This window comes from Phocoena sinus, chromosome 1, assembly GCF_008692025.1.
Source record: "Phocoena sinus isolate mPhoSin1 chromosome 1, mPhoSin1.pri, whole genome shotgun sequence".
NCBI classification, from domain to species: Eukaryota; Metazoa; Chordata; class Mammalia; order Artiodactyla; family Phocoenidae; genus Phocoena; species Phocoena sinus.
This window is the reverse complement of record NC_045763.1, coordinates 118,433,311-118,461,183: the sequence shown is the minus strand read 5'-3', so window position 1 is coordinate 118,461,183 and position 27,873 is coordinate 118,433,311. Positions and strand designations below refer to the sequence as shown.

General features: G+C 40.5%; 1 protein-coding gene across 2 annotated transcripts; it reads right to left on the bottom strand.

Moving 5' to 3' along the window:
* Positions 1 to 18: 18 nt before the first annotated feature.
* On the bottom strand, positions 19 to 27,845 carry SDHC (succinate dehydrogenase complex subunit C). Of its 2 annotated transcripts, XM_032633818.1 has the most exons (6): positions 27,782 to 27,845; positions 22,456 to 22,512; positions 20,144 to 20,245; positions 10,337 to 10,398; positions 3,799 to 3,962; positions 19 to 884 (listed from the first exon to the last, which is right to left on the bottom strand). In XM_032633818.1, the coding sequence occupies exons 1-6, from the start codon at positions 27,799 to 27,801 to the stop codon at positions 780 to 782; spliced, it is 510 nt and encodes a 169-aa protein (XP_032489709.1). In that variant the 5' UTR covers positions 27,802 to 27,845; the 3' UTR covers positions 19 to 779. The 2 variants fall into 2 exon arrangements, with proteins under 2 accessions (XP_032489709.1, XP_032489714.1); XM_032633823.1 differs by lacking the exon at positions 22,456 to 22,512 and having other exon boundaries at positions 27,782 to 27,820.
* Between the last annotated feature and the right edge of the window lie 28 nt (positions 27,846 to 27,873).

Here is a 27,873-nt window from a genome sequence, read left to right as displayed (position 1 = left end):
TCAAGATATCAAGGAGAGTCAAAGACAAAATAATAATTTTAATTCTGTTTCAGAAAAAGCTGTCACATGAATTTGGATTAGAAAACATGACAATAAGAGGCTTGGTTTTTCTGGAAATGCAAGGAAGAGAAATAATCCTTAATAGGTTCAGTGATAGTTTTCTGGATCTTCCTCTTGCATCAAAAGCTATATATCTTCTTCTCCCCAAAGCATGTGCTCCAAGAGCCAACTTACTCTCTTCATCTCCCTCTAGCCAGGACAGGCTAATTCCCCTCCACCCCCACCCCTCTTCTTTCAGTCACGTTGTGTGGGTGTTAAAGACCCTGGGCTCTGACCAATTAACAGAATTGTCCTTTAAGCCAGCAACCCACAGGCAGTGGCAACCCAAGCCCCACTCCCAGTCCCCATGGCAGAGGCCACAGAGTGGCATTGTTTCCACTGTCTTAGGAAGAAGCCAAAAGCTGACCCTCAGCACAAATCAAGGCCTAATATGGAGAGAGAATGAGGGTTCCCAGGCCCAGAGTAGGCTGCAAGCTGGGGGCAGGAAAAGGGAGTCTTTAGAGTCATTCCATCTTTAGAAATCAGGGGAAAACTGGATCCTTTTCCACTACTCTGGTTCTATACGGTACTCTTACTGCTGAGCTCCAAGGGGATCTGCAAGCACAAAAGGGTCTAAACAAATCAAGATAACTTTGCCCTGGCTTAAGATAAGAGTAACAAACAGGAAGATGGGTCAATGCAATAACTGGTAGGAAGATGATGCTGGGAACGTCGGCTCTTCACATGGCTGCCAGCCCTACAGAGGACAACACGGTAAGAACCAAGACAATCACTCCAGACTGGTATAGCTGGGAAATCGTCAGGCCTTTTCCTAGGTCCCACATCTGTAGAAATAAGAAAAAAAAAATTTCTTTTCAGCAATCAGGGTCCTGGTCACTCTCACAGCTCCTTTCTCAGAAAGGAACTCCACCTAGGAACAGGCAATTTCTCTCAGCATGATTCTAGAGAAAAGCTCTTCTCCCCTTATTCCTGACCTTCACTTTCCTCAAAACCCACAATACAGTAACGACCACCCACTTATCCCAATGACAGTAAAGGGATCCATCCTCAGCCCATAAGATCTTCCAGAATGAATAAAAAGTTCTCTCGTGACAAAAAAACTGATCAGTGTTTCCCAGAGTGTGTTTCTCCAAAAACTAGTTCCTCAGAATGTTAAAAGGCATTACACAGGGGAAAAAAGTTCTGTAATCAAATTAATTTGGTAAAAGTTTAACTACACGACTTCTCAAACTATTAATGCACACTGTTAATCTCCAAAATGGGGATATAATATACATGGTTTCCTAGCTATAGCCAACCACAGAATCCCCTTTGAGAAGGAACATTTGTCCATCAGAGGACTAGTTATTTTTTTAATAAATTATTTATTTTTGGCTGCATTGCGTCTTCATTGCTGCGCACGGGCTTTTCTCTAGTTGCAGCAAGTGGGGGTTTCTCTTGTTGTGGAGCACGGGCTCTAGGCACGCAGGCTTCAGTAGCTGTGGCACAAGGGCTCAGTAGTTGTGGCTCATGGGCTCTAGAGCACAGGCTCAGTAGTTGTGGCACTTGGGCTTAGTTGCTCCGTGGCATGTGGGATCTTCCCAGACCAGGGTTCAAACCTGTGTCTCCTGCATTGGCAGGTGGATTCTTAACCACTGTGCCACCAGGGAAGTCCAGGACTAATATTTTTTAAAAATACTCTTTGGGGTCTAGAACACTATTTCTCAATTTTGTTTTGACTGTGACCCACACCCCCAACTAAGAAATATCTTTTTAATTAGTATCCAATGTGTGTGTGCGTGTGTGTGTGTGTGTGTGTGTGTGTGTGTGTATAAAATATATAATATATAAAAGTTCATGAAACAATAAGCAATATTTATCATTACCATGTGTGTTATATTCTATATGTTGTATTCTATTTAAATTTCTTTTTTTTGTTGGTAGCAACCCACTGTATTGATTTTCTACCCATTGAGTCTAAAAAACACAATTTAAAAAATACTGATCTAGACTCTCTTGTGCTCTAGGGACATTAACATATTGTACTCTAAAAGATCCCCTAGGGCAAAAGTAGAGTCTTCAGGTTTCACACTTTCCACATATGACTGTCTCAACACACACATATACCTATACCCTGAATGTAAAACTGAATAAATTAGGATTGTTTCAGAGAAAAATTAGATAGCCCCCAAAATAATCAAGATGAGAAGATGCCCCTACCTCAGCTGCCAAAGAGCTTCTACCTAGATAAGATTAGGAGTCAAACAGATTCCACAAAAAGCTGTTTTGCTTATAAAGGCACAGTGTTTTACCAAAAAATCGAGTCCTACTGGGTGGTGGTGATGGGGGAATATTCTCTAGCATACCAGAGACCTTGTCACTTCCTACTCTCTTAATATCAATTCCACCCTCCACTCCCCCACTAGATCTTCTGGCAAGGCAATTATCAAGCTGAGAGTGCAAGAACTATGGACTGTCACAGAGAACAGATAAAAATCCTGTCCCACACTCAGAGCCAGGACTTGCTAAAAGAACAAACAAAAGCAAATTTAAGGGATTAAGAAAAGCCTTGACTTAGTTCTGACATTTTATAAAATCTCTTCCCCTTCCCTCCCCCCCATACTGAGACAAAAGCAAATATATGGCAACTCCCTGCCTGAGCCAGGATGCCAACAAAGGAAGCTGATCAGCTGATTCCATTGGAAAGCTTTGTTCTGTGGAATAAGAAGTCATTAATGGAAATGCCCTCCCTCTCCATCCCCTCCTCCTGAGGGAAGTGAAGTCATTTTGAATCAAACTGAACACTGCCCCAGGGAACAGTTGATAGATACACTTAATTTAATAGATCATTTAGTCTCTCACTCTTCTGATTCCATTAAACTGTCTATTGGACCAGAATACAATTCAGAAAGTGCTTATCTCTAGGCTCTGATGTGGAAGTTATGAAAGGTCAAATTAAGGCAAGAGCATCCAACTGACCGATGGCTTAGGTTGAGAAAGTATGGAAAACCAGAAAGAATAAAGCTGTAATTATCTTCCTGGGAAAGGAAGCAAGACTAGGGGTAGGGAGACCACAAAATATAAATCTTAAAATGCTGTAGGAGAGATTCATCTCTGACCTGGGGCAGGTTTGATTAAGCTTTAATTCCTTAATAAATAGAAGGAGACACCAGTTTGAACTGACCCCAAGGTCATGTAGGAGGCAACATGGTCAGATTTCAGGCTATCAAAAGATTCCTAAACTCAATATTGGGATCCTAGCACCCAGTTGCTTGTTAAAGTTGGCCCCATTCTCTCTAATGGTTCAAAACAAACAAAAAACAAAAGCAGTTAACACAATCCAATATCAAGATAATAAACGTCAGAATATTTGACTCCAGCCAAATTTGTCACTCTGTGTTGACAGGAAGTTTAGACTGAAAGCAGTAACTATTATTTGTCTGATAAATATGCCTTCTATGCCAGATGTATGGCCTGGCTTCATGGGTCTCTTTTAGTAACATCCCTCTTGAAACTAAAAGAGTTCACTGAGACCCTGCAAGAATCTGCCAGACCTACATCCAGTCTCAGCTATATCACCAGCTGGGCTACCTGGGCTAAACAGAGCATCTAGTTTAGCTTTCCCCAAGAGGCCCCTGAACAAAGGTCCAGCACAACTAACTTTAAGAACAGCACTAAACCCAGACCAGGAAAGAGAAAATCCTTCCAGGCTCTCCATTCCTTTCACCCAGAAAATGTACAAGCCTACAATTAACTTACCAAGTGTCGGATCCCATTCCAGGTGTGATACGTGAGAGGGAAGACAAGTGCAAATTTGGCTGTGTGGATCAGCGCTGGCCCCAAATACAGGGACTTTACAAGTTCCAAATGAGACTCAAAACTCCCAGGGACCAAGAGGGCTGACAAGCCAAAAAGAGAGACCCCTGCGGAGAAACAAAGTAAGCCCGTCACAGCTACACACCAGCTACAACCAATGTAACACATAAAACTGGGTTCTATGACAGCCCCTAGGACTTCACACAATTCTAAACCATTTTAAAATAGGGAAGATTTAAACTAATGTTCACATTCACAGTGGAAGATACGTTATTTGGAATCTGACCCTAATCTCTTAAATTTGCCATATATTTTAGCATATTGCTCCTTCTTTCAACATCTCTCTATAAAAACTCTATAAAAACTTCACCCATCATTTTAGAAGCCACCTCTGGCTGCATCTATATCATCATCTCAGTAAGAAAAAATAATAACAGTACATTCAGTCCAAGGAGAAGAATGGGAAAAAATTTTAAATCACTCAAATCTCTACCATACAAAAATTTAACTCAATATGGATCAGAGACCTAAATGTAAGAACTAAAACCATAAAACCAAGAAAACATAGGAGTAAATCTTTACGACCTTGGATTAGCAGTGGTTTCTTAGATATGACAGCAAACCAGAAGCAACAAAATAATAAATTGGACTTCATCAAAATTAAAAACTTTTGGGTGCCGTCCATTTCTCCATCAGTCTGGAAGAATGCTGGTGCTGAGAATAACTACCATGGCTTGCAGCTCTTTGACGAAACCTCAGATGCGTCAGAATTTTATAGCATTCATAGGAGAAGCAAAGGCTGAAGGAAGACATGCTGTTCACACCCTAGGATGAGGCAGCCACGTCAGAGTCTGGTCTCCTAGAGGTTAGTGTTGCTGAGTGGCTATTCCTAGGACTCAGTTGGTAGACTGCTGTCACATTTGCTGCACAGATCAAAGCTGAGCCTGGTATCTGAGGCATATGTGTGGCTGTCGAGGTTTCGGAACTTCAGGTTTGCACTGAAATTCAGAGGATAGTGGGGAGCTCCTGTGATCGTCTAGCTTCCTATCTATCCAGGCTGTCAAAGATCCTTGAACGCTCTTGGGTCATATCTTCCTCCCAAACCTTCTCAAACTATCTCAGTTCCATGGTACCTCAGTGTTTTCAGGAATTTTTTTCATGATGCCCCCAAGCCAAAAGAAAAACCTAACAGTTCTGTTTATTAAGTAGTTAGATTCAAACAACTCAAATATTTATGTCCTAACAATTTAGTAGCTATGTGAAAAAAATTATCCTTGTAAACGGAAAGAAAAAACTTTTATTCTTAAATAACCAGAGTTACCTACTAATATGTTGTTGGATATTGTACATCTCAAACCTCAGAAATTAAATTGGACATTACCATGCTCATTTCCTGTTCCACACTGATATTCACACAAGTCGGATTAGAGAATCAGACCTTCAGTGAGAGACCAGGCAAACCTAGTGCTCAGGCAGTCAGCTTTGTTTCTAGAAAAGCCAAAGGACTTACAGATTTATAAAGTAATTAACGGAACTCTGAAATTACTGTTTTATTCTCTTGGGCTTTCTGTGAGATGGGACATGAATTATTGATTCTCAAATGTGATATGTCACATGTTAGGAATCCCAGTCATTCCAGACAGAGGCAGTATAGAGAGAGTGAAAAGTGCACAAACTTTGGTTAAGACAGATCTGAGTTCAGTCCTGTCACTAACTAGCTACTATATCATCACTTCCTTCTCTGCTTTTAATAATGCCTAGTTAGGACTGTGAGAATTAAATTAAATACATATATATAAAGTTCCTAATACAGGCCTGGTAGTGATTATTATTTACATTAATAGTTGGAATATTTAATCTTTTACCTCTCAGAAAATGTCTGATCATTTGTAGCTAAAAATCTCATTCTCAGCCCTTCCTACTCCATGTCTTAGTCCTTGAATTGTCAAGAGGGGATGACCTGGAAAAACTGATTGTCACCAGAAGAGAAAATGCTTCTCAGAAATGCTTTGTTTTCCCTCAATGCATGAATACTCCTGCCTGCCACGTGCCGCCCCCCCCCACAAGGCTGCAGGGAAGCAGACAGGCAGAATATATGAGATTAGTTTGACAACACTTTAGCTAGGACAGCAATCAGGTACTGCCAACCTGAGTTTTAATCATCATTTGGACAGGTCCACCAAGTCCCTTTTAGATGTTTTCATTTTCTTTGGCAGTGACATCTGCAGAGGCTTGCTGGGAAAGTGTCTGAAAGAACTTATGATGGCTTCTGGAAGTGGCAACAGGACTTACTGACAATCCGCACAGTTCTGTATGTAGCACTTAACTGCAGAGGAGCAGGCTGAAGTTGGTCTTGGCAGCCAAGTGAAAGCACCATTTAGTTTTTCTTAGTGATTAGATGGGACAGCTTCAGTGGCTTTGTTTTCATAATTTAAATTGTTTGGCTGTTAGAGGAGTCCCTCCTCAGGCACTCAGATTCTAGGAGGAGAGGCTACTTCCTACCTTCCAGTACACTAGACATCAGAGGAGGATTTAGGAAATTTCATATTTAATTTCTTCTCATATACTTTTCATTTGTAAAGAGGAAAGCTTTGGCCAAAATCTCTTCTGATTAACTTACTGATACTGATATTCCTTGTTTGAAGATGTGATACAATAAGAAATACGTATTTGGTCTTTTTCCCCCAATTCCTGGCACACAGCTCCTAAAACCCTTGTAATCTCTGGAGTGAAAGGAAAGGTTTTTTTGTATGCTAATGAGATAATTAGTAGCTGGGGGGGAGGGGGAGCGGGCGGCTAGACAGCTTCAGAATGGGGTCTAGCTGCCAGAAAGACCAAGGCATGATTTGAGGATTGGGACTTTTAGTCCCATACCTCCCTCCCCTCCCCTGTCCACCTCCCTCCCCCAACCCCACCACACCTGGGAGTGGCTGGTGATTGAGCTAATCACCAATGGCCAATGATTTAATCAACCTTGCCTAGGCAATGAAGCCACCATAAAACCCCCTAAACTACAGGACTTGGACAGCTTCCAGGTCACTGAACACAAAGATGTACTGGGAGAGTGGTGTGCCCAGAGAGGGCATGGAAGCTCCATACATACTCCCCTCTCTGCTTCCCCATACCTTGCCCTGTGTATCTCCTCTGTTTGCTTTTTTTTTTTTTTTTTTTTTTTGCAGTACGTGGGCCTCTCACTGTCGTGGCCTCTCCCATTGCGGAGCACAGGCTCCAGACGCACAGGCTCAGCGGCCATGGCTCACGGGCCTAGCTGCTCTGCGGCATGTGGGATCTTCCCAGACCGGGGCACGAACCCGTGTCCCCTGCATCGGCAGGCGGACTCTCAACCACTGTGCCACCAGGGAAGACTCGTTTGGTTTTTTAAATAAAGGAGTTGAGGACTTCCCTGGTGGCACAGTGGTTAAGAATCCACCTGCCAATGCAGGGGACACGGGTTCGAGCCCTGGTCCAGGAAGATCCCACATGTCACGGAGCAACTAAGCCCGTGCACCACAACTACTGAGCCTGTGCTCCTAGAGCCCGAGCTCCACAACAAGAAAAGCCACCGCGATGAGAAGCACATGCACTGCAACGAAGAGCAGCCCCCACTCGCCACAACTAGAGAAAGCCTGAGTGCAGCAATGAAGACCCAATGCAGCCAGAAAAAAAAGTTCTGAAGCAAGTTTAAAAAAAATAATAAAATAAAGAAGTTGATCCTTTATTGTAAAAACCAGTATGTCTTGGGACTTCACTGGCGGTCCAGTGGTTAGGACTCCACACTTCCAATGCAGGGGGCACAGGTTCAATCCCTGGTCATGGAACTAAGGTCCCACAAGCCACATGGCAAAAAAAAAAAAAAAAAAAAAAAAAAAAAAAAAAAAAAAAAAAAGAAACAAAACAGTATGTCTAAATAAAGTGTCTTCCTGAGTTATGGTGAGCTCTTCTGTAGCAAATTATCAAACCTTAGGAAGGGGCCATGGGAACCCTGATTTACAGCTCAAATTCTATATATTTAATTCTCACAGTCCTAACTAGGCATTATTATAACCAGAAAAGATAGTGATGATACAGTAGCTAGCTAGTGACAGAGCTGGAACTGAACTCAGATCTAACTCCAAAGTTTATGCTCTTTTCTCTTTCTCTAAACTGCCTCAGTCGGGAATGACAAGGGTATAACACAGCACATTGGAGAATCGATGACGCCGGTCCCATCTCATGAAAAGCCCAGATGAAAAAAACAGTCATTTCAGAGTTCCATTAGTTACTTTATATATCTATAAGTCCTTTGGCTTTTCTAGAAAAGAAACGACTGCCTGAGCAGTAGGTTTGCCTATACAGTCAAGTGACCTTTCACTGAAGTTCTGATTCTCCAATCTAACCTGTTTTTAAAGACTATCCAAAACATTCAGGACCATTCTTCTACCCATTCAAGTTAATTGTACAATTTATTTATAGTTGTATTCCTCTAAAATATCTGTTGTTTGGCACTCATATTTTCTTTTTTGAATCTCATTCTTTTTATTGTTGTATGTTGCATCTTGATTACCCTTTCCCAGTCTCATTCACATTGCAGCTTCAGGTACCTGTCACTCTCAAGCATTTACCTAATTTCACCTAGATTTTTATACTGTCTATCACTATGAAAAATCACGAGTATTTTAATCCCTACAGAATCTAAGCAATGAAAGAGTGTTACTAGCCTTCTCTCTCCATCTTTTAAAGGACTGCTTGTAAAGGTCTTCCTCAATAAATTCTATATAAAGTCAAACTAGTGTCATCATGCTTTTCTAGTTCAACATGCTTTTCATAATTTATATATTGGCCACAAAATCTCTATAGTCTGAATAAATACCTAATCATGGACTTGTCTAGGCCAAACAAATGAGAACATGAACCTTTTATGACTTCCCATGGTCAATGGGATCAAGTTCCAACTTCTCAGCACAGCAGTCAAAGTCCTTTACTGTCTGGCGCACTTTCCAGCCTTATCTTTTGCTGCTTCTCCCATAACACAACTCTTAAACAAGCAGATCTAGTTATCATTATCCAGGACTCTGGATGCTTTCCAAACCCTGTGCCTTTGTATAAGGTAGTCTATCCATTGGAAAGTCCTCCTCTACCTCCTTTTCATGAATTCTCCTACTCATCCTTCTTTCAAGTTCTCAAATTCCTGAAGAGTTGTTCTCTCCTCTGGGATCTCATATCTCTATTAAAAAGTTATCACAGTGCATTATAAATATTTATTTGTCTTACTCCTTAGACTCTTTCACCCTTGAGGGTAGAGGCTATTATTATCACTAACCAATTTCTAATGCATAACAGGAGATTAATTAGAAGTTAGAAGGAACGAACATATCTGAAATGACCACTATGAGCAAAGTGATTTACATGGTTGTACTCATTTAGTAAATAAAGATTAACTAAGCACCTACTGAGTGCTAGAGGATATGAAAGGTAAATAAGATAGATGCAGTTCCTACTTTATGAAGAGTTTACAGCCTAATAAAAGAGATTTATAAAAACTAAGCAAATAAAATAATTACAAGTTATATAATAACCTAAGGAACGGTAACATAGGAATGATAATACCGGATCTTAGATAGGAATTCCTATCTTTACTTGCTTACCAACAAAACTAATCTAATTGTGAATAGCAGAGACTTAGTTTTGGATAATTTCTCCAATGTCTCAGCAGCTGCTCCCTAAATACAGGATCCCTATATTTGAGCCACTAGTCCTGTTGATGACCACTTCAGTGAAAACACACTCTACGGAAGCCTAGGAGGGGCCCCCAAAGGATATTATGAAAAACAAAAATATGTCCATGTCTCCAGCACTAGCCAGAGAAAACTGTTAAAATACAGCTGATCCTCTTATAAAGTACCTCCCTACTGTGGAAAGATCCATCAGACTCCAGAAACCTGACTATAATCTGTACATCCTACCTGTAATAAACCTTACTACCTGAAAAGGATGCACTAAGACCAGCATACGACTCACTATGCAGCTGTATTTCATATCATATAAATAAATAAATAGACATTCTGACTTTTAACCAAGAATTTTTGAGATTGGAGAATGAGTTAATGTTTTTGCACCTGATCAATTCTAGGTGATGAAAACTGGGTGCTAAAACTGAGTTTCTGAAAGAATAAGGTTGATGGTTAATCTTGGACTATGTTTGGTCAGTCAGCCAATCTATCTCCATTATATTTCTGTATCTGTTCTCTGTAATGACAAACATACTATCAGGACATGCTAGGGATGATTTAAAAATTGGCTAAGAAAAGAACCTGAGCATTGTGTGAACTCATAATTAATTGTTAAAGAAATGAACAAACAATAAGCTTAAATGACTTATCATTTTCTCTAAATCAAGTTTCTGAGTAGGCATTGCCAAGAGCCAAAGAAACAGCAAAGTTTTTCAAAGCAGTATGTGTGTGTGTGTTTGTGTTCACGTGCGCATAAAAACATACATACATACCTGCACTCAAGGCAATACCAGTGCCACGGTGGCAAATGGACATCACCATGGGAAGAGACCATCTGAAAAGAAACACACAAAAGCAATTTTAAAAAAAGGAATAGGGCTTCCCTGGTGGCACAGTGGTTGAGAGTCCGCCTGCCAATGCAGGGGACACGTGTTTGTGCCCTGGTCCGAGAAGATCCCACATGCCGCGGAGCGGCTGGGCCCATGAGCCATGGCCGCTGAGCCTGCACGTCCGGAGCCTGTGCTCTGCAACAGGAGAGGCCACAACAGTGAGAGGCCCGCGTAACGCAAAAAAAAAAAAAAAAAGGAATAGATGACACCATAGTAGAGAGTCCGTCTTGGCAAAGAGAATATAAACCACTTCGGAAATAGGCAACCATTTATCACAAAACAAAAACAAACAGCTTTCACATTCCTGTGTTTCCACTCTCTAATTTGAAAATAAGAACAATGATTTATTTAAGGAGATGCATTACTCCCTTTTCCAGACTGCATCACTAACAGAGCTGAGAGGAGGAATCAATTAAAACTCAAACTCCTCCTTTCATAAGAAGAAGGAACATGGGTCAAAAACATCAATAAAAGTTGCATACAGTTAGAAAATAAACACTAGATTACAACCATCTGGGTCCTTCCATTTCTCCAGTCATAAGACAGAAGTAGAAGAAAACCTGAGTTTTATTTATCCACTGTTTCATATAACATACAGTCATCCATGATCTTTCTTATTATATACCCCAAAATATCCAAATTGAGCATATCAGTCATTCCCTAATAAATTACCTACCCCAAATTTAAAATCCCATTTTGCTGGATTTAGTATATGTTCTTAATCCACAGTAGTTTTAAAATACTTTGTCATCAAACCACTTTTTAAAGCATGTTCTGGGACTTCCCTGGTGGCGCAGTGGTTACGAATCCTCCTGCCAATGCAGGGGACGCGGGTTCAATCCCTGGTCCAGGAAGATTCCCACATACCGTGGAGCAACTAAGCCCATGGGCCACAGCTACTGAGCCTGCGCTCTAGAGCCTGTGAGCCACAGCTACTGAAGCCCGTGCACCCAGAGCCCGTGCTCCACAACAAGAGAAGCCACCACAATGAGAAGCCCGCACACCACAACGAAGAGTAGTCCCCACTCGCCACAGCTAGAGAAAGCCCGCGTGCAGCAAAGAGGACCCAACATGGTCAAAAGTAAATTAATTAATTAATTAATATAAATAAATAAATCATGTTCTGATTTGTCTGTCTGCCAAAGCATTTCCATTGAAGGACAACCAACACTGCTACATTCTGGACCTAGTGCTCATGCTCAAGAGGGAACTGGTTAGTGAAATGGAAAGAACAGGCATCTTTGGATAAAGTTAACATTCATCCTGGAAAGTTAGCTTAGATAGAGAATGCTGAGCATAATCAGACCACGTACTCCATACTCTAAAGGGAAGCAACTCAAGTAGGTTGAAAGGACCACAAAAGGAAATTCTATGTATTAAAAATGGTCACAGTAAGAAAGGAGTAATGTCTAAAGAAACCAAAAAAACTGGCTAGACACCACTCTCATTAACTCAGACTAACAAGATAAATATAAAAGGCAGAAGAAGAGCCTCATAACAAAGGACAAGCGGAGAACAGTGGCATAATTTGATTAGAAGAATCAGGAGACTAAAACCCAGAATGAGCTGAGGCTTGCAAAGATGTCAAGGACAACAACAAGGGGCTTTTAAAATTGTATTCAGGGAAAGACAGCCTCCTAACTAGGGTTGACAATTTTATGTTAATGGATGACAGAGTGCAAAGCAGATTGCTCAACTATTTTATTTGTCAAAGAGAATGATTATCAGACTGAAAAAGACAGAACAAATATTGATTTGAAAGAAAAAAAAAAAAGTCGGGAAATTATAAGACATTGCTTAGCATTCCAAGTGCACTTAGGGCTCCTGGCAAGATCAATTAAATCCCGAGAGCTAACACATGGAATATATGCACTGTTCTAGTAATCTTTTAGACATATTGAAATGGAAAATGGGAGTGATAAAGTCAAATGTTACCCTAATTTAAAAAAAATGGTTAGGCTTCCCTGGTGGCGCAGTGGTTAGGAATCTACCTGCCAGTGCAGGGAACACGGATTCGAGCCCTGGTCCGGGAAGATCCCACACGCCGTGGAGCAACAACTACTCCACGCCCGTGTACCACAACTACTGAAGCCCGTGCACCTAGAGCCCGTGCTCCGCAACAAGAGAAGCCACCACAATGAGAAGCCCACGCACCGCAATGAAGAGTAGCCCCCACTCACTGCAACTAGAGAAAGCCAGCACGCAGCAACGAAGATCCAATGCAGCCAAAAATAAATAAATTAATTAAAAACAAATTTTTTAATTAAAAAAATGGTTAAAACCATAGCCTGGTTAGCCTAGTACTGAGTAGGTAAGGGAGATTTTATTTTCCAAACAACCATGATATTATTTCCAGTCTCACATGATCTTCCAGAATCTTGTCACTCCTCATCAGGCAGCATTTATATTTAGCGCCTTGACTCTGGGCAGGACTTCATGACTGACTGCCTCAAGATACAGAATGCAGCAGAACTGACACTGCACGAGTTCCAAATCACTTGCCCTCCTTCTATCCCTCCATCCCTTCATCCATCCCTCTCTTATGCAATATGGAAGCCCAAAATAGCCTCAGCAGAGAGATCATGTAACAAGACCCATGTAGAGAGAAAAACGAAGTCCCCTCTAAGAGCCAGAATCAACCCAAAACATGTGAGTAAATGGATCTTCAAATTATTTCAGTCCCAGCCTTGTGTTCTCTAGTTGAGGCCTCAGACATCATGGAGCAGAGACAGATCATCCCCACTATTTCCTTTCAAACATAAGAGTCAAGCACAGAAAATCAAGATTGTTTAAATTCACTTACAGAAAAGATGATCACTAGGAGCCAGTATGATTTCCCTTTGGAAAATTTTTTTTCAGGAAATACTGAGATCCTTTTGAACACAGATTATATCTTATTCATCTTTGTATTCCCAACTCCTAAAAAAGTACCAAGCACACTGTGAGCAATTAACAAATATCTACTGATTTGAAGTGTGTTAAATTTCTTTCCTTTTTTGACTGTTAGTAGAATGTTAATCAAGGAAAAGCTAGAGACATAAGATATATGATTTTCAGCAAGTGACCTAACATCACGCTGCAAACAATACCACCAAAAAAGTAAAAAGCAAAGAAGATATATAAGTGGCCAGTAAGTATATGAAAAGATGCTCAGCATCACTAATCATTAGAGAAATGCAAATCAAAACCATAATGAAATACCTCTTCACATCCATTAGGATGGCTATTATTAAAACAACAACAACAAAAACAGCAAATCACAAATGTTGGCAAGGATGTAGAGAAACTGGAACCCTTGTGCACTGCTGGTGGAAATGTAAACAGTGCAGCCCTTGTGGAAAACAGTATGTTGCTTCCTCAAAAAATTAAATATAGGGACTTCCCTGGTGGTGCAGTGGTTAAGAATCTGCCTGCCAATGCATGCGACACAGGTTTGAGCCCTGGTCTGGGAAGATCCCACATGCTGCAGAGCAACTAAGCCCATGTGCCACATCTACTGAGCCTGTGCTCTAGAGCCCGCAAGCCACAACTACTGAGCCCATGCACCTAGAGACCATGCTCTGCAACAAGAGAAGCCACCACAATGAGAAACTATGCACTGCAACGAAGAGTAGCCCCTGCTTGCCTCAACTAGAGAAAGCCCGCGCACAGCAAAGAAGACCCAACACAGCCAAAAATAAAGAAATAAAATAAATTTATATAAAAAAAATTAAATATAGAATTACCATATGATCTGGCAATACCACTTTGAGGATATACCCAAAAGAATTGAAATCAGAGATTCAAAGAGATATTCGTACACCCACGCTCATAGCAGCATTATTCACAAGAGCCAAAAGATAGAAACAACACAAAAATCCATGGACGAATTAATGGATAAGCAAAATGTGGTATATACGTAAAATGGGATATTATTCAGCTTTAAAAAGGAATTAAATTCTGACACATTCTTCAACATGGATGAACCTTGAAGACGTTATGCCAGACGAAATAAGCCAGATACAAAAGGACAAACATTATATGATTCTACCTTATGAGGTACCTAGAGTAGTCAAATTTATAGAGACAGAAACTTGAATGGTGGTTGCCAGGGGCTGGGGGCAGAAGGGAATGGTAATTATTGTATAGTTTCAGTTTGGGAAGATGAGAGGATTCTGGAGATGAACAGTGGTGATGGTTGTACAACAATGTGAATGTACTTAATGCCACTGAACTATACACTTAAAAATGGCTAAACTGGCAAATTTTATGTTATATACATTTTACCACAACTTAAAAAAAGTAAAAAGACAACCCAACTTAAAAATGAGCATATGGGCCTCCCTGGTGGCGCAGTGGTTGGGAGTCCACCGGCCGATGCAGGGTATACGGGTTCGTGCCCCAGTCTGGGAGGATCCCACATGCCGCGGAGCGGCTGGGCCATGGCCGCTGAGTCATAGCCGCTGGGCCTGCACGTCCGGAGCCTGTGCTCCATGGCGGGAGAGGCCACAGCAGTGAGAGGCCCGCGTACCGCAAATAGACACATAAAAAGATACTCAACGTCAATAAAGGTTGTCAGAAAAAAAAAATGGACTTAGATCTATTTTATATGGTTCAAGGTAGAACTAGAACCACTGTACAGAAGATATAAGTTGTAGTAAGTTCAATAAAATGAGGGTCTTTCTGATAATAAGAGAAATTCCCAAATTGGAAAAAGGTGATAGTGAGTTCCTTTTCTCTGGACGTGTGCAAGCATAGGTAGACATCCATTTATGAAAATACTGCAGAGGAAATTCACTCATTAGGTACAAGAGTGGCTTTTAAATAAATATTTTTATTTTTTTATTATTATTATTTTTTTGAGCAGCACTCTTTCTTCAAATGCAAAATCCTTAAAGTCACGTTGCTTTGGTTATCCAGGACTAAGGGCCTACCTACAGTGCAATTTGCATGTTGGCCAGCCCCACACGACTATCCGCAGAAGCTTAATGGAATATCCAAAGCCCCAAGTAGCAGTCTTAAAACCAATGAGGTTGAAGAATAAATTAAACTAACTCTAAGTTTTTAAACTATTTTCTAATGTCCTTTAGAATGACTTGTTTTCCCAATAATGTAATCCCTATATACACTTTTGCTTTGATAAACTGACTTAATTTATTAAGAGATAAAGAGTACTTCAGGGACTTCCCTGGTGGCACAGTGGTTAAGAATCCGCCTGCCAATGCAGGGGACATGGGTTCGAGCCCTGGTCCTGGAAGATCCCACATGCCACAGCGCAACTAAGCCCGTGCGCCACAACTACTGAGCCTGCGCTCTAGAGCCCATGAGCCACAACTACTGAAGCCCGCATGCCTAGAGCCCGTGCTCCACAATGAAGAGTAGCCCCTGCTCACCACAACTAGAGAAAGCCTGTGTGCAGCAACGAAGCCCCAACGCAGCCAAAAATAGATATTAAATAATTTATTTTTTAAAAAATTTAAAAAAAGAGTACTTCAGAAAGGGCTAACTTAACCATATACTTCTGTGCTACCTCCAAAAATCTATAAAAGTTAGCAACAGAAAATATGATTCCAGATATCTCAGAAATCTTTCCCAGACATTTCACTTTGGAAACAGCTCTATGTTTCCTGTCTAGAGTTTCATAACCAAAGAGCAAACAAGGTAGTTTAAGTCTCATCTCATCAGCTTATTACTGTTTGTTATATGAGCTGTGAAAAAAGGCCAGGGCTTTAAATATAGACTCAAAATAAATTGAGAAGTTCTTCATCATTATAATCCTCCCCCACATCTTTCATCTCTTAAAAATAAGTTTTACCATAAAGTAGCAAGGATTGAAATCACTTATTAATCTTCTGTTTTAGTAGAATGTCCAATTTCTACTGTTCAATCAGAATTATTTCTGGAATCTGGCTTGGAAAAAATCTGAAGGGTTGTGGTATTTGTGGAGGTGGTTAAAATATGATCAGCCTCCCTGGCAGAAACCCAAGTAAAGATGGTAGCTGAGCTCAAGATGATTTGCTGAGTTAACTAGAAAGGAGCAGATCTATAGGGGTTTTTGGGGAAGACACCAGCATAACAGCCATCAATGCTACTTCTGAAGACAACAAATTAACAGAAATAGATGTACGTTATGCATATGTATATACTCACATATACACATGTACATGTGTATATTCATACATATATCTCATAGATCTATCTACTGAAACAGCCTAGAAGCAATGATATCCTGGTAGCAATGAGCACATCTAGCACCCAGACCTTGATTTCACAGGAGCCATCTTGAAATAACTCCCACTAGCTAAGGCTGGGACAATCTGAACAACAAAATAAATCAGAGTAACAGTGTAACTCTTTGGGCAAAATAGGAATTGTGCAATAATAGGAAAAAAAAAAAAAATATATATATATATATACACATATTTTTTTAATTAATTAATTAATTTTTGGCTTTGTTGGGTCCTCGGTGCTGCTCACGGGCTTTCTCCAGTTGCAGCGAGTGGGGGCTACTCTTCATTGTGGTGCGCGGGCTTCTCATTGTGGTGGCTTCTCTTGTTGCGGAGCACGGGCTCTAGGAGCGTGGGCTTCAGTAGCTGTGGCATGCGGGCTCAGTAGTTGTGGCTCATGGGCTCTAGAGCGCAGGCTCAGTAGTCGTGGCTAATGGTCTTAGTTGCTCCGCGGCACGTGGGATCTTGCTGGACCAGGGCTCAAACCTGTATCCCCTGCATTGGCAGGCACCACCAGGGAAGTCCATATATACATAAATATACATATATATATATATATATATATATATATATAAGTATCTGTTCCTAGTTTCTGACACAGTGCTCCTAAAACCCTTATTGATCTCCTGAGTGATAGGGGTGCTAGGAGTATCTTTTTATTTGGTCTTTGACTCTGGTTCCTGACACACAGTTCCTAAATCCCTTGGAATTTCCTGGGTGGTAAGAGCGATCTTTGTTCTAATGAGGTGACTCTGGATGGGGGTTGGTCCCCAGAAAGACCAAACCATGACCAGAAGCTTGGAACTTTCAGCCCCACCCCCACCTCCTTCCGGGAAGGGAAGGGCTAGAGATTAAGTTAATAATTGATCATGCCTACGTGTTGAAGCCTCCATAAAAATCCCCAAAGTACAGGGTTTGGGAAGTTTTCAGGCTGGTAAATACATCCATGACAGGAAGGGAGTGCACCGCAACTCCATGGGGACAGAAGCTCCTGTGCTCAGGATCCTTCCAGACATAGAACTAACTAAAAGGGCACCTGGCTATCCATCTGTATCATTTGTAATATCCTTTATAATAAGCTAGTAAATTTAAGAAAATGTTTCTGAGTTCTTTGAGCCATTCTAACAAATTATTGAATCCACAGAGGGTGTTATGAAAACTCTTGATTTATAGTTGATTAGTCAGAAGTACAGGTGACAACCTGGGACTTGCGATTGGCATCCAAAGTGGCAGGCAGTCAGTCTTGTGGGACTGAGCCCCTAACCTGGGGGGGTCTGTGCTAACTCCAAGTAGTAAGTGTCATAACTGAATTGTTGGACACCCAGTTGGTGCTGGAGAGTTGAAAAATTGGTTGATGTGGGAAAACCCGTACACATTTGGTATCAGAAGTATCGAGAGTAGAGAGGAAACATTAGTGTCTTTCCTTTAGTTGGTGTCATAAGAGTAGAAGAGAAGAGTTTTTCCTGTTAGAAATACTGGAGAAAGAAAGAGAGAGAGAGAGAGAGAGAGAGAGAGAGAGAGAGAGAGAGAGAGAGAGAGAGAGAGAGAGAGAGAGCTTTACCTTATAGTAATAAACAAGGTATGATGGAATTAGAAAAATCACAATTTGCCAACCATCGCGGTAATAACTGATTCAGGCAACTATCATCGAAAGATGCTAATGGGTAAACTTCTGATGAGAAGTAGAATATTATATTCTCAAGTACCCCCCCACAAAATAAGAATAAATACATCATTTTTCATTAACTTTATAGTGGAGAAACCTAGCAGACACACCTTAACCAGTGATAAAAAGTTACATCACCAACCAGGGACTTCCCTGGTGGTCAAGTGGTAAAGAATCCACCTTACAATGCAGGGGACGTGGAATCGATCCCTGGTCAGAGAACTAAGATCCCACATGCCACGGGGCAACTAAGCCCACACACCACAACTACTGAGCTCGAGTGCCTCAACTAGAGCCTGTGTGCCACAAACTAAAGAGCTCATGTGCTTTGGAAGCCATGCATCACAACTGCAGAGCCCACGCACCCTGGAGCCTGTGCGCCACAACTAGAGAAAACTCGCACACCACAACTAGAGAGCAGCCCGTGCACCACAACGAAGATCCCACGTGCTGCAACTAAAACCCGATGCAGCCAAAGATAAATAAATTAAATAAATAAATAATAAATAAATCTTTAAAAAAAAAGTTACATCACCACCAATGGGATAAATCATCATCCTGTGTCACCCTCTGATAGGATGCACTACGAAGAACATGGCATCACTTCAGAGGTATTCCTGCCAAAAATGCATAAACACAAGAAAACATCAGATATACCCCAAACTGGGAAACATCCTAAAAATGTCAAGATCATAAAAGATACAGAAAGGCTAAAACACTGTTCCATACTGAAGGAGATTAAAGAGACAACTAAATGTAATACATGATCCTGAGTTGGCTCTTGGACCTATAAAGGACATTACTGGGACAACTGGCAAAATCTGAATGGGATCTGAGGATTAGTTGGTAACACTGGGTCAATGTTAATTTTGACTGTGATGGTTGTAGTATGGAGAGTTTCCTTGAATTTAGGAAATACACACTCAAGTATTAAGGGATTGTGGTAGGCAGAAAGATGTCCACGTTCTAATCCCTGAAACCTGTGAGTATTTACCTTAAATGGCAAAGGGGAATTAAGGCTGCAGGTGAAATTAAGGTTGCTATAAGCTCACCTTAAGATAAGGAGACTATCTTGGATTAGCTGGATGGGCCCAATATAATCCTTTTAAAGTCCTTAAAAGTGGAAGGGTCTGGCAGAAGGAGGGAGTTAGAGAAGAAATGTGACAATGAAGCAGGTTCAAAGTGACAGGATGGGAGAACTTGACCCACCATCGCTGGTTTTGAAGATGGAGGAAGACCACAAACCAAAGAATTCGGAACAGCCTTCAGAAGCTGGAAAAGGCAAGGAAACAGATTCTCCCCTAGAGTCTCCAGAAACGAATGCAGCCCTGCTAACACCTTAATTTTAGCCCTGTAAGACATGAGCCAGAGTTTGACCTACAGGACTGTAAGATAATAAATGTGCTGTTTTAAGCTACCAAGTTTGTAGTTAACTTGGGACAGCAGCATTAGAAAACTAATACAGGAATAATGGGGTATCATCATCACTGCACTTGTTCTTAAATCATTCAGACATGTTATAACACATTGGGAATCTGCATAAAGGTATAGAGGAACACAGTGCACTACTTCTGCAACATTTATGTAAATTTGAAATTGTTTCAAAATAATTTTTTTAATTAACAGGAATTACATTTTGACTTACCAGAATTTTCCAAATAGTAGTTTTGCAGGCTAGATTACCCTTCTAAGGCCAGAAGAGAGAATTTAGTCATCTTGTTATAAAAAAGGCCTAAGGGAAATACTCAGGGAGGCTATGGGCCAACCTCTAGAACTTTTATCCCCTACTACTAAATTCCCTGGTTCCAGAGCCCTTACCTGTAGATAGTGACATGGGGAGACAAAGGACGGTTTGAACCAGTGTTCTTATTCCAGAACCTCTCCATCTCTTCTTTGGCTGTTGTTCCCAAAGGAACAGCACTAAAATAAAACCAAAAGGTTTTAAAATGATTAAAAGTAAACTTGGTTTAAATTTTCACATAACAAAAAGTTAAAATATAAAATGGTAAGCTGGGCTAGATGAACCTATGTATTAGGAAAACATGTTTGTCCACTCACCTTACCTTTCTGCCAAGGTTGACACAGTTATTAATAACCTCAATCACCCAATGAGGTCATATCAGAGGATAACTCTTCTTTCCCATCCCCCAACACACAGGTCCAGTAATGGAGGCTAAACTCCTTGTTGGGCGGCAGGGCAAATATAATATTTCAAAACCATTTACATAAATGGATTACCCTTTTCCCAGGCCATGAGTGATATCTCATACATTACCACCTGCTCTCATCTGGCTCTTCAAGACTCCTTTTTAGGTTCTCAAAAATCAAGAACTGGATTCAGCTCAGTACCTCTGAATAGCTTCTTGGTTTTCCTTGTCACTGGGCTAGGCTGAATCCAACTGCTTTATTCTTTTTCTTTTCTTTTTACTTTTTTTTTTTTTTTGGCTGCACTGTGGGGCATATGGGATCTTAGTTCCCCCACCAGGATCAAACCTGCGCCCCCTGCAGTGGAAGTGCAGAGTCTTAACCACTGGACCACCAGGGAAGTCCCTGAAGCCAATTGTTAAACAGCTGTGTTCAACAATTTAACTTTCTAGGTGCCTATATTAAACATGATCTATCCCCCTCAAGAAAATATTTCCCCATAGATTACTTATTAATTGCAAAAGTTAAAAACAGTAACTCCATACTGGGAAAAAACTTAGCAGACATTTCTGTATTCAAATGATCAAAGTTAAAATCACTAATGGGACAAATGACATCATATGCCCCTGATGTGATGTACTGAGGATACAACATCATTTATGTATTACACTTGCCAAAAATGGATAACCTGAATCTAGTCATTAGAAAACAATCAGACAAACCTAACTTAAGAGACACTCTACAAAATAACTGACCTGTATTCTTCAAAAATGTCAATGTCATAAAAGACACAGGAAGGCTAAGAAATAGTTCCAGGTTAAAGGATACTACAGAAATATGACAACTAAATATAATATGTGAGCCTAATTAGATCCTGGATGGGGGACAGGTGGACTGTACTTCTATAAAGTACATTATTTGGGACAAATGGAAAATCTGAAAAACAACTGTATATCAGATAAGATTACATCAATGTTAAGTTTGCCAAATTTGATAATTGCATTTGTATAATTTTACTGTGCTTTATAACATAATGCTCTTGTTCTTAGGAGAAGTTTTTTTTTTTTTGGCCACATCACACGGCATTTAGGATCTTAGTTCCCCAACCAGGAATAGAACTGGTAGCCCCTGCAGTAGAAGCTCGGAGTCCCAACCACTGGATCGCCAGGGAATTCCCTTAGGAGAAGTTTTTAGAAGTAAAAGGTCATGATGTCTGCAACTTAATCTCAAAGAATTCAGAGAAAATAATCACAATAATTAAATTGTGCTGAATCACACTAAATTGTCAATACTAGGCCACAAAAATGGCAATTTCATATAGCACAACCTAAAATATATAGAGTGATAGGTAAACACAGCAAAATGTTAACAACTGATGAATGTAGGTGAAAGGTATACAGAACCTCCTTGTACTATTCTTCCAACTTTTCTGAAAGTACAAATTATCAAAATATTTCTACTATCTCTCTTTTTTTTTCTTCCGGCAGTACCACACAGCTTGCGGGACCTCAGTTCCCCGACCAGGGATTGAGCCCGGGCCGTGGCAGTGAAAGCACTGAATCCTAACCATTGGACCACTAGGGAACTCCCTGGAAGTACAAAATATTTCTAAAATTAAACGTTAAAAAAAAAAGGACCACAAAGAGACAATTGTTGAAGTCAGTAGACTAGAAATGAATATAGCAGAAAGAAAGAGATATAAAGACTAAGGCCTGGGAGCTGCCCAAAATGCAAATCAATAAAGTTAGATATAGCAGAAAAGCTTAAGGTGAGGAAAATTGAGAAAAAAACCAAAGATATATTCTTATTCTTCCTTCTTCTACTACCAGATGAGAAAAATAAGGACCACAATCACTAAATTTTCAGCCAGCCATCTACAATTACCTGCTTCCGTACATATCCCCAAAATATCAGTCAACAACCTACTGCTTTTCCCTGATTAAAAAAAGGTTAAATAATAATCATCTCCATATTTAGAAACTTACTTTCTGATACAGAGCAGAGGACTAAGGTGGGCACGGAGGCAATGATGGCCAGCACGTCTGAAAGATAAGAGAACCAACAGTATTACACATTTAGAGATGTACTTCAGTATATCAACTTCTCTATTTTTGTACTGTATTAGACTCTGGGTGGAGGGGAAAATTAGGAATAAGATAAAAACAATGACAGTATCAGGATCTTTGAGATTTTTTCTAGTTGGAAAGCTGCAACTTTAAATAACTTGAGAATAATCACAAATGTTACTCACAAATGCAAAATAAGGTTTTAGCTGAACACAAATAATACAAGGTAAAAGAATAACCAGAGTTGGTAATGTTCAACAAAGAAATACAGAAAGCAAATTTTTTCAAGCTAGATCTTAAAGGACGTGATGTTTAAAAGACAGGGGTTTAAAAAAAAGAGAGGGGGACTTCCTTGGCGGTCCAGTGGTTAGCACTCCTCGCTTGCACTGCAGGGGGCAAGTGTTCAATCCCTGGTCAGGGAACTAAGATCCTGCATGCCATGAGGTATGGCCAAAAATAAAATAAAAAATAAAATAAAAAATAAAATAAAATAAAATTTTAAAAGGGGGGTGGGTACAAATTAAGCCAGTGGCAACACCAAGTACTATACAACTTAGCAAAAGCAGACACCTGATGCAAATGGATGAATTTAAAAGGTTTAAAGAACAACGGGTTTGAGGAGGCAGGGTCCTAAGTATTAAGCTGTCACTCTAGGAACTACCAACAAGTTCCAGACAACCTGGATGAACTTTAAGTGAAAAAAGCTGTCATATAACAGTGCAAAAAATATGAGAATGTAGATTTCTTTACTACCCACATGAAAAGGTACTTGAAGAAGGTAACACAAGTTTTCTACTAAAAAGTTGCTATTTTTGAAATGTATATATCAATACCGGAACTGCTTTTCAAGTCTGAGACTAAAATGTACCCAGGCATTCTATCTAAAGAGAATTTAACTGATCCAGCATTTACATGGTATTATGAAAAACACATGATCACTACACCCCTTTAACTCACTTATATCGAATCTTTCCAAAGGTATTTGAGAAAGTTATCAGAGTGAAGCTCTGGGACCAAATACATTGAGATTCTACAAAAGTTTATTGTATATACACTATGTGCAAGGCACTGTGGGGATACAAGATCACATTAAGATCCAATGATCTTCTAAAAAAGCTCATGATGTCCCTCATACCATTGATATTAGATGCATAAATATTTCAAGAACCTTACACTCTACACTAGAACACTAGAAGGGCCCACTATTTGAAGGAAAAATAATCCAACCAACACTTCCTTCAGCTCTTCCCTCTTTCCAGCTTTGGAGGCAAGAGATGAATACAGACATTATGTACCCAAGGCTCCCAGAAAGAAAGAAGTGGGAACAAATCTCTTTAAATCAATTGTGACTCTGAAGTTGCAGGGCATGCATTCCTCACACCAGGCTACGTCCAGTCACTCAGCTACCCAGCAAGAGTTTGCAGATGTGGGTTGGAATCTACAGCACTCTCTGTCTAGTGCTATTGTCTCCCAGACAAATACCAATGTAAACTTTCCACAAGGCCCTAACAGAAACTAGTTGCACAACTGCATAACCTTATTTGAAATATGACAAGAGTAGATATCTAATCTATCCTTGCCTTTCATGTGAAACCAGGAACCCTGAAAAGATTTCTTTTTCCACCCAGGAAGAGTGCTTTATATGTTATAGCTAGAAAGTAACAGTACTTTGTTTTATTTTTAATTAACAAGCCAGAACTGATTTCTAGTTAGTGCCTGTCCCTTTCTAAATGCATTATACATGTCTCCCCCAAAATGTAATCATGGCTTAAATTGTTTTTGAAACTCTTCTCTGTACTGAGGCAACAACAGTAATGTAACAAGAACACTGGACAAAGTAAAAAAGCCAGACTGGAGGTCTAGATCTGCATAAGTTGTGTAACTTAGTGAGTCACTGAGCTTCAGCTTTTTCATTTATAAAATAGGATTGATAATACCTACATTATTGGTTGTTGGGAGGACTGCAAGAGAAAATGTATAGGAAAGCACTCTCTAAACTGCAATATACCACATACATGTAATTTAGTAATATTTCACTGGTCTCCCAAAGGTCTTTAGAATTCATATCACATTCTTTTTAAAACTCTGCAGTGTAAAAATATTCATCTGCTGAAAATGGATTTGACTTTTGGAAAAAACCAAAAGTTATTCAAAGCCAAGTCTATGTGATCAAATTGAATAAGATCCATTTTTGGTCCAAAACAAGATGTGACTATAATATAATGAATTTCTCTTGTATGCCCTCTAAACTTGATCTGATGGCATGTCAAAATTTAGTTTCATAAATGTCTGAGGTAACAGGAACATTATAAAGTATTTACATAACCTTGAAGGACACAATGAAGAGCAGTCATTTATATACAGAATTTCTGATTAATTGTATGAGCACCCAACTAACTCTAAAGATACAATGTTAAGTCATTCTTGATTTCTTTTCTCTTACATCTCCCCATATATATGCAAGGCATCACCCAATCCTACCAATACTATCTAGAAAACTTCAGTCCATTGTTTTAGTCTGTATTCTCTTCATTTCTCACTAGGACTGTAACAGGAGCTCCTGAATTGATCTCCTAGCACCAATCTCTTCCCTATCATTCAATATTAGCAGAGTTAAATTACTGAAAAATAAAGCTGACTTCATCAATCATCTGCCTGCAAGTCTTTAACAGTTCCCCACTACTTATAAGGTTCACACTGCAGTCAAACAAGGCCCTTCTCCACATGACCTGATCCAATTCTCCAGAGCTATTCTCCCACAAGCTCCCTTCAGCCCTCTATACTTCTACCGCACTGAATGTTACATTACCCCCAGACAGAGCATAGTTTCTTTTGACCACATGCCTTTGCTCAGGCTATTCTCTGAGTGGACCTCCCTAGCAGCCTGATAAACTCATCCTTCAAGATCCAACAACTCCCAAATGGCAACTTCACCACTCCTTTAGCCCTACCTGCTGCACCTGTCATGCTCCCACATCACTTGTTCATATCCCTAAATCAACATTATGTTGCTTATTAATTAATCCATTTATCTCCTTTGCTAAATTTTGAGCTCCTCAAGAATAGAACTGGAATACTCTGCATCTATAGCACCTATAACAATATGACAGAAGAGGCTCAAAAAAATGATTTGTGAATTAGTATGCTTATTTTAAAAGGCAGTCTTAAGAATTTAGACTTTAAATAAATTAAACCTTGTTTTTGGAGGTGCTTCACACGTAGCATTTAATATTATGAGCAACATTCAGAGGGTTAATGACTTGGTGGCTTTGTGCTTAAACTGCATGAACATTACTAGATAGAAGCCTAGCTGTTCTTAGCTTAGTTCTCTATCTCAGTCTTGGCTTTGGCAAGTCATTCCCTGACTGACTGCCAATGGAGTCTGTGCTACTTAGCTGGTTATTCCTCCCTAGCTAGCCCATGAACTTCAGGGAGTATACAAAATATAGAGCACTATTCAAAAGCCATGACATACAATACTGTGATAACTAATAATTTTTAGTTAACCAAGCATTAAAAATGTTTAGCCAATATTTCTCTTAAGTGAGTTCAAGTTATCACTATTTTCATTCACAAGTGAAGAAACCACAATCATTCAATCAATGACCTTGACTTGTCCCAAATAAATGGAATTAGTGACACTACTAGAACTAGAAACTAGCTCCTAGAATTTAAGGTGCCCTTTCCATAAGAGTTTTGTACTACCACTAATGAATCCTAGTGATGACAGTCCTACACAGCTCAAAATGATACAGACTGGACATACTCAATGTGTACAGTGATCCTTGGTTTCTAAGCGCTAATCATGAAACTCCTAAAATGAACTGTTTAGACCCAATATGATCATTACAAGCTAAACGTTAATTCCACCAAAAAGCCTGTGACATCTTCTAAAATATGATATATCAAAGAATTCAAAAGCATTCAATTATGGTCAAACTACTTGTAACAAAGGAGGCAATCTGGCAAGACTAGCCCTGACACGCTTTAGAAAAAAAGACACAATTGTAAATAAGAGTCAGGGAGAAAAACGAAGGATTAAGATAAACCATTCCTGATCTCAGCTCCAAGAGGAATCATTTTGTCACAGAGAAAAACTAAATAAAGTCCGTCTATTTTTACACTGGGTGATTGAAGTGGAAAGAGAAATGAGAAGACATTTGGGGAAATCAGGAATTAAATCTCAACTGCATTAAAACTAACTTTCCCTAACAAATAGTTTCCAAAAATAGTGCTGGCACGAAACTATGCTGGGATTTGTACCAAGAGCGTCAAAAATCGCTATGGCTAGAAAGGCTCTGAGCAAAGAACGAGGCCTTGTCGACAATGGACAGTTCATAATGGAAGACAATCTAGGGTATTTCTCAGGACAAGGAGTTGACACTACAGAGAAAAACTGGGGCATCTATTCTCCTCACCCACCAAGTAAAAAAATAAACAAACTGAAGTTCCTGGCTGCTCTGAGGCAGCAGAGCAACCACTATGGGCGCTATTGCTAATCGTCACCCCGATAGGGGTCTAGGCCTCCTGCACTCTCTACGAGGGGCCCGTTAGGAACTGGGACAGTGCCCACTCATTGCCAGCAGCTGGTGTTTGCAGGAGTAAAACGCAAAGGTAAAGTACACCAAGATCCTTCTCCTCGAGGCCCAAGCCCTAAATAAGAGAAGTTAGACCTACTTATTTTCTTGGAGCTCGGCTCTCGCTGCAGCCACAAGAGCAATCTGGGGAAGAACTATTTTAGAAGTGGGGAAAAACTATTTTTAAAGTGGGAAAGCTGGGCTTCCCTGGTGGCGCAGTGGTGAGAGTCCACCTGCCGATGCAGGGGACACAGGTTCGTGCCCCGGTCCGGGAAGATCCCACATGCCGCGGAGCGGCTGGGCCCGTGAGCCATGGCCGCTGAGCCTGCGCGTCCGGAGCCTGTGCTCCGCAACGGGAGAGGCCACAGCAGTGAGAGGCCCGCGTACCGCAAAAAAAAAAGTGGGAAAACAGAAGCGGCGAGAGCCCCGCGACCCATCCGCAAGAAGTAAGGAAAAGATAATCGGCCAGGGACCCCCGAAGCCCTACATGGTGCACAGGAGACGCTAGAGAAGGGGAAGGGTCTCTAGGTTTCCAAAGCGCGTGGCCTCCACCCACAGGTCCTTTCCCTGCCGAGGCACGGGGTAAACAGCTGTTAGCAAGACGTGAGCGGCCAGTGCAGCTCTCCCGAGAGCCGCCAGCACCGACTCCCACCCCACACTAAAGTCACCTCAACCAGATCGCAGCCATCTTGGGTTCCGGCCTGGACGGAAGTGACGCCGACGGGCCCCCCCACCTCTGGGCGAGGGGAGGGGCGGGGCT

Bases quoted from the DNA above. Each gene is read 5' to 3' on its own strand.
- SDHC (XM_032633818.1), bottom strand. From the start codon at position 27,801: ATGGCTGCGATCTGGTTGAG. The intron at 22,513-27,781 runs GTGACTTTAGTG...CTTATCTTTCAG, and splicing joins ATGGCTGCGATCTGGTTGAG to ACGTGCTGGCCATCATTGCC. The intron at 3,963-10,336 runs GTATGTATGTAT...GTTTCTCCGCAG, and splicing joins TGGTATTGCCTTGAGTGCAG to GGGTCTCTCTTTTTGGCTTG.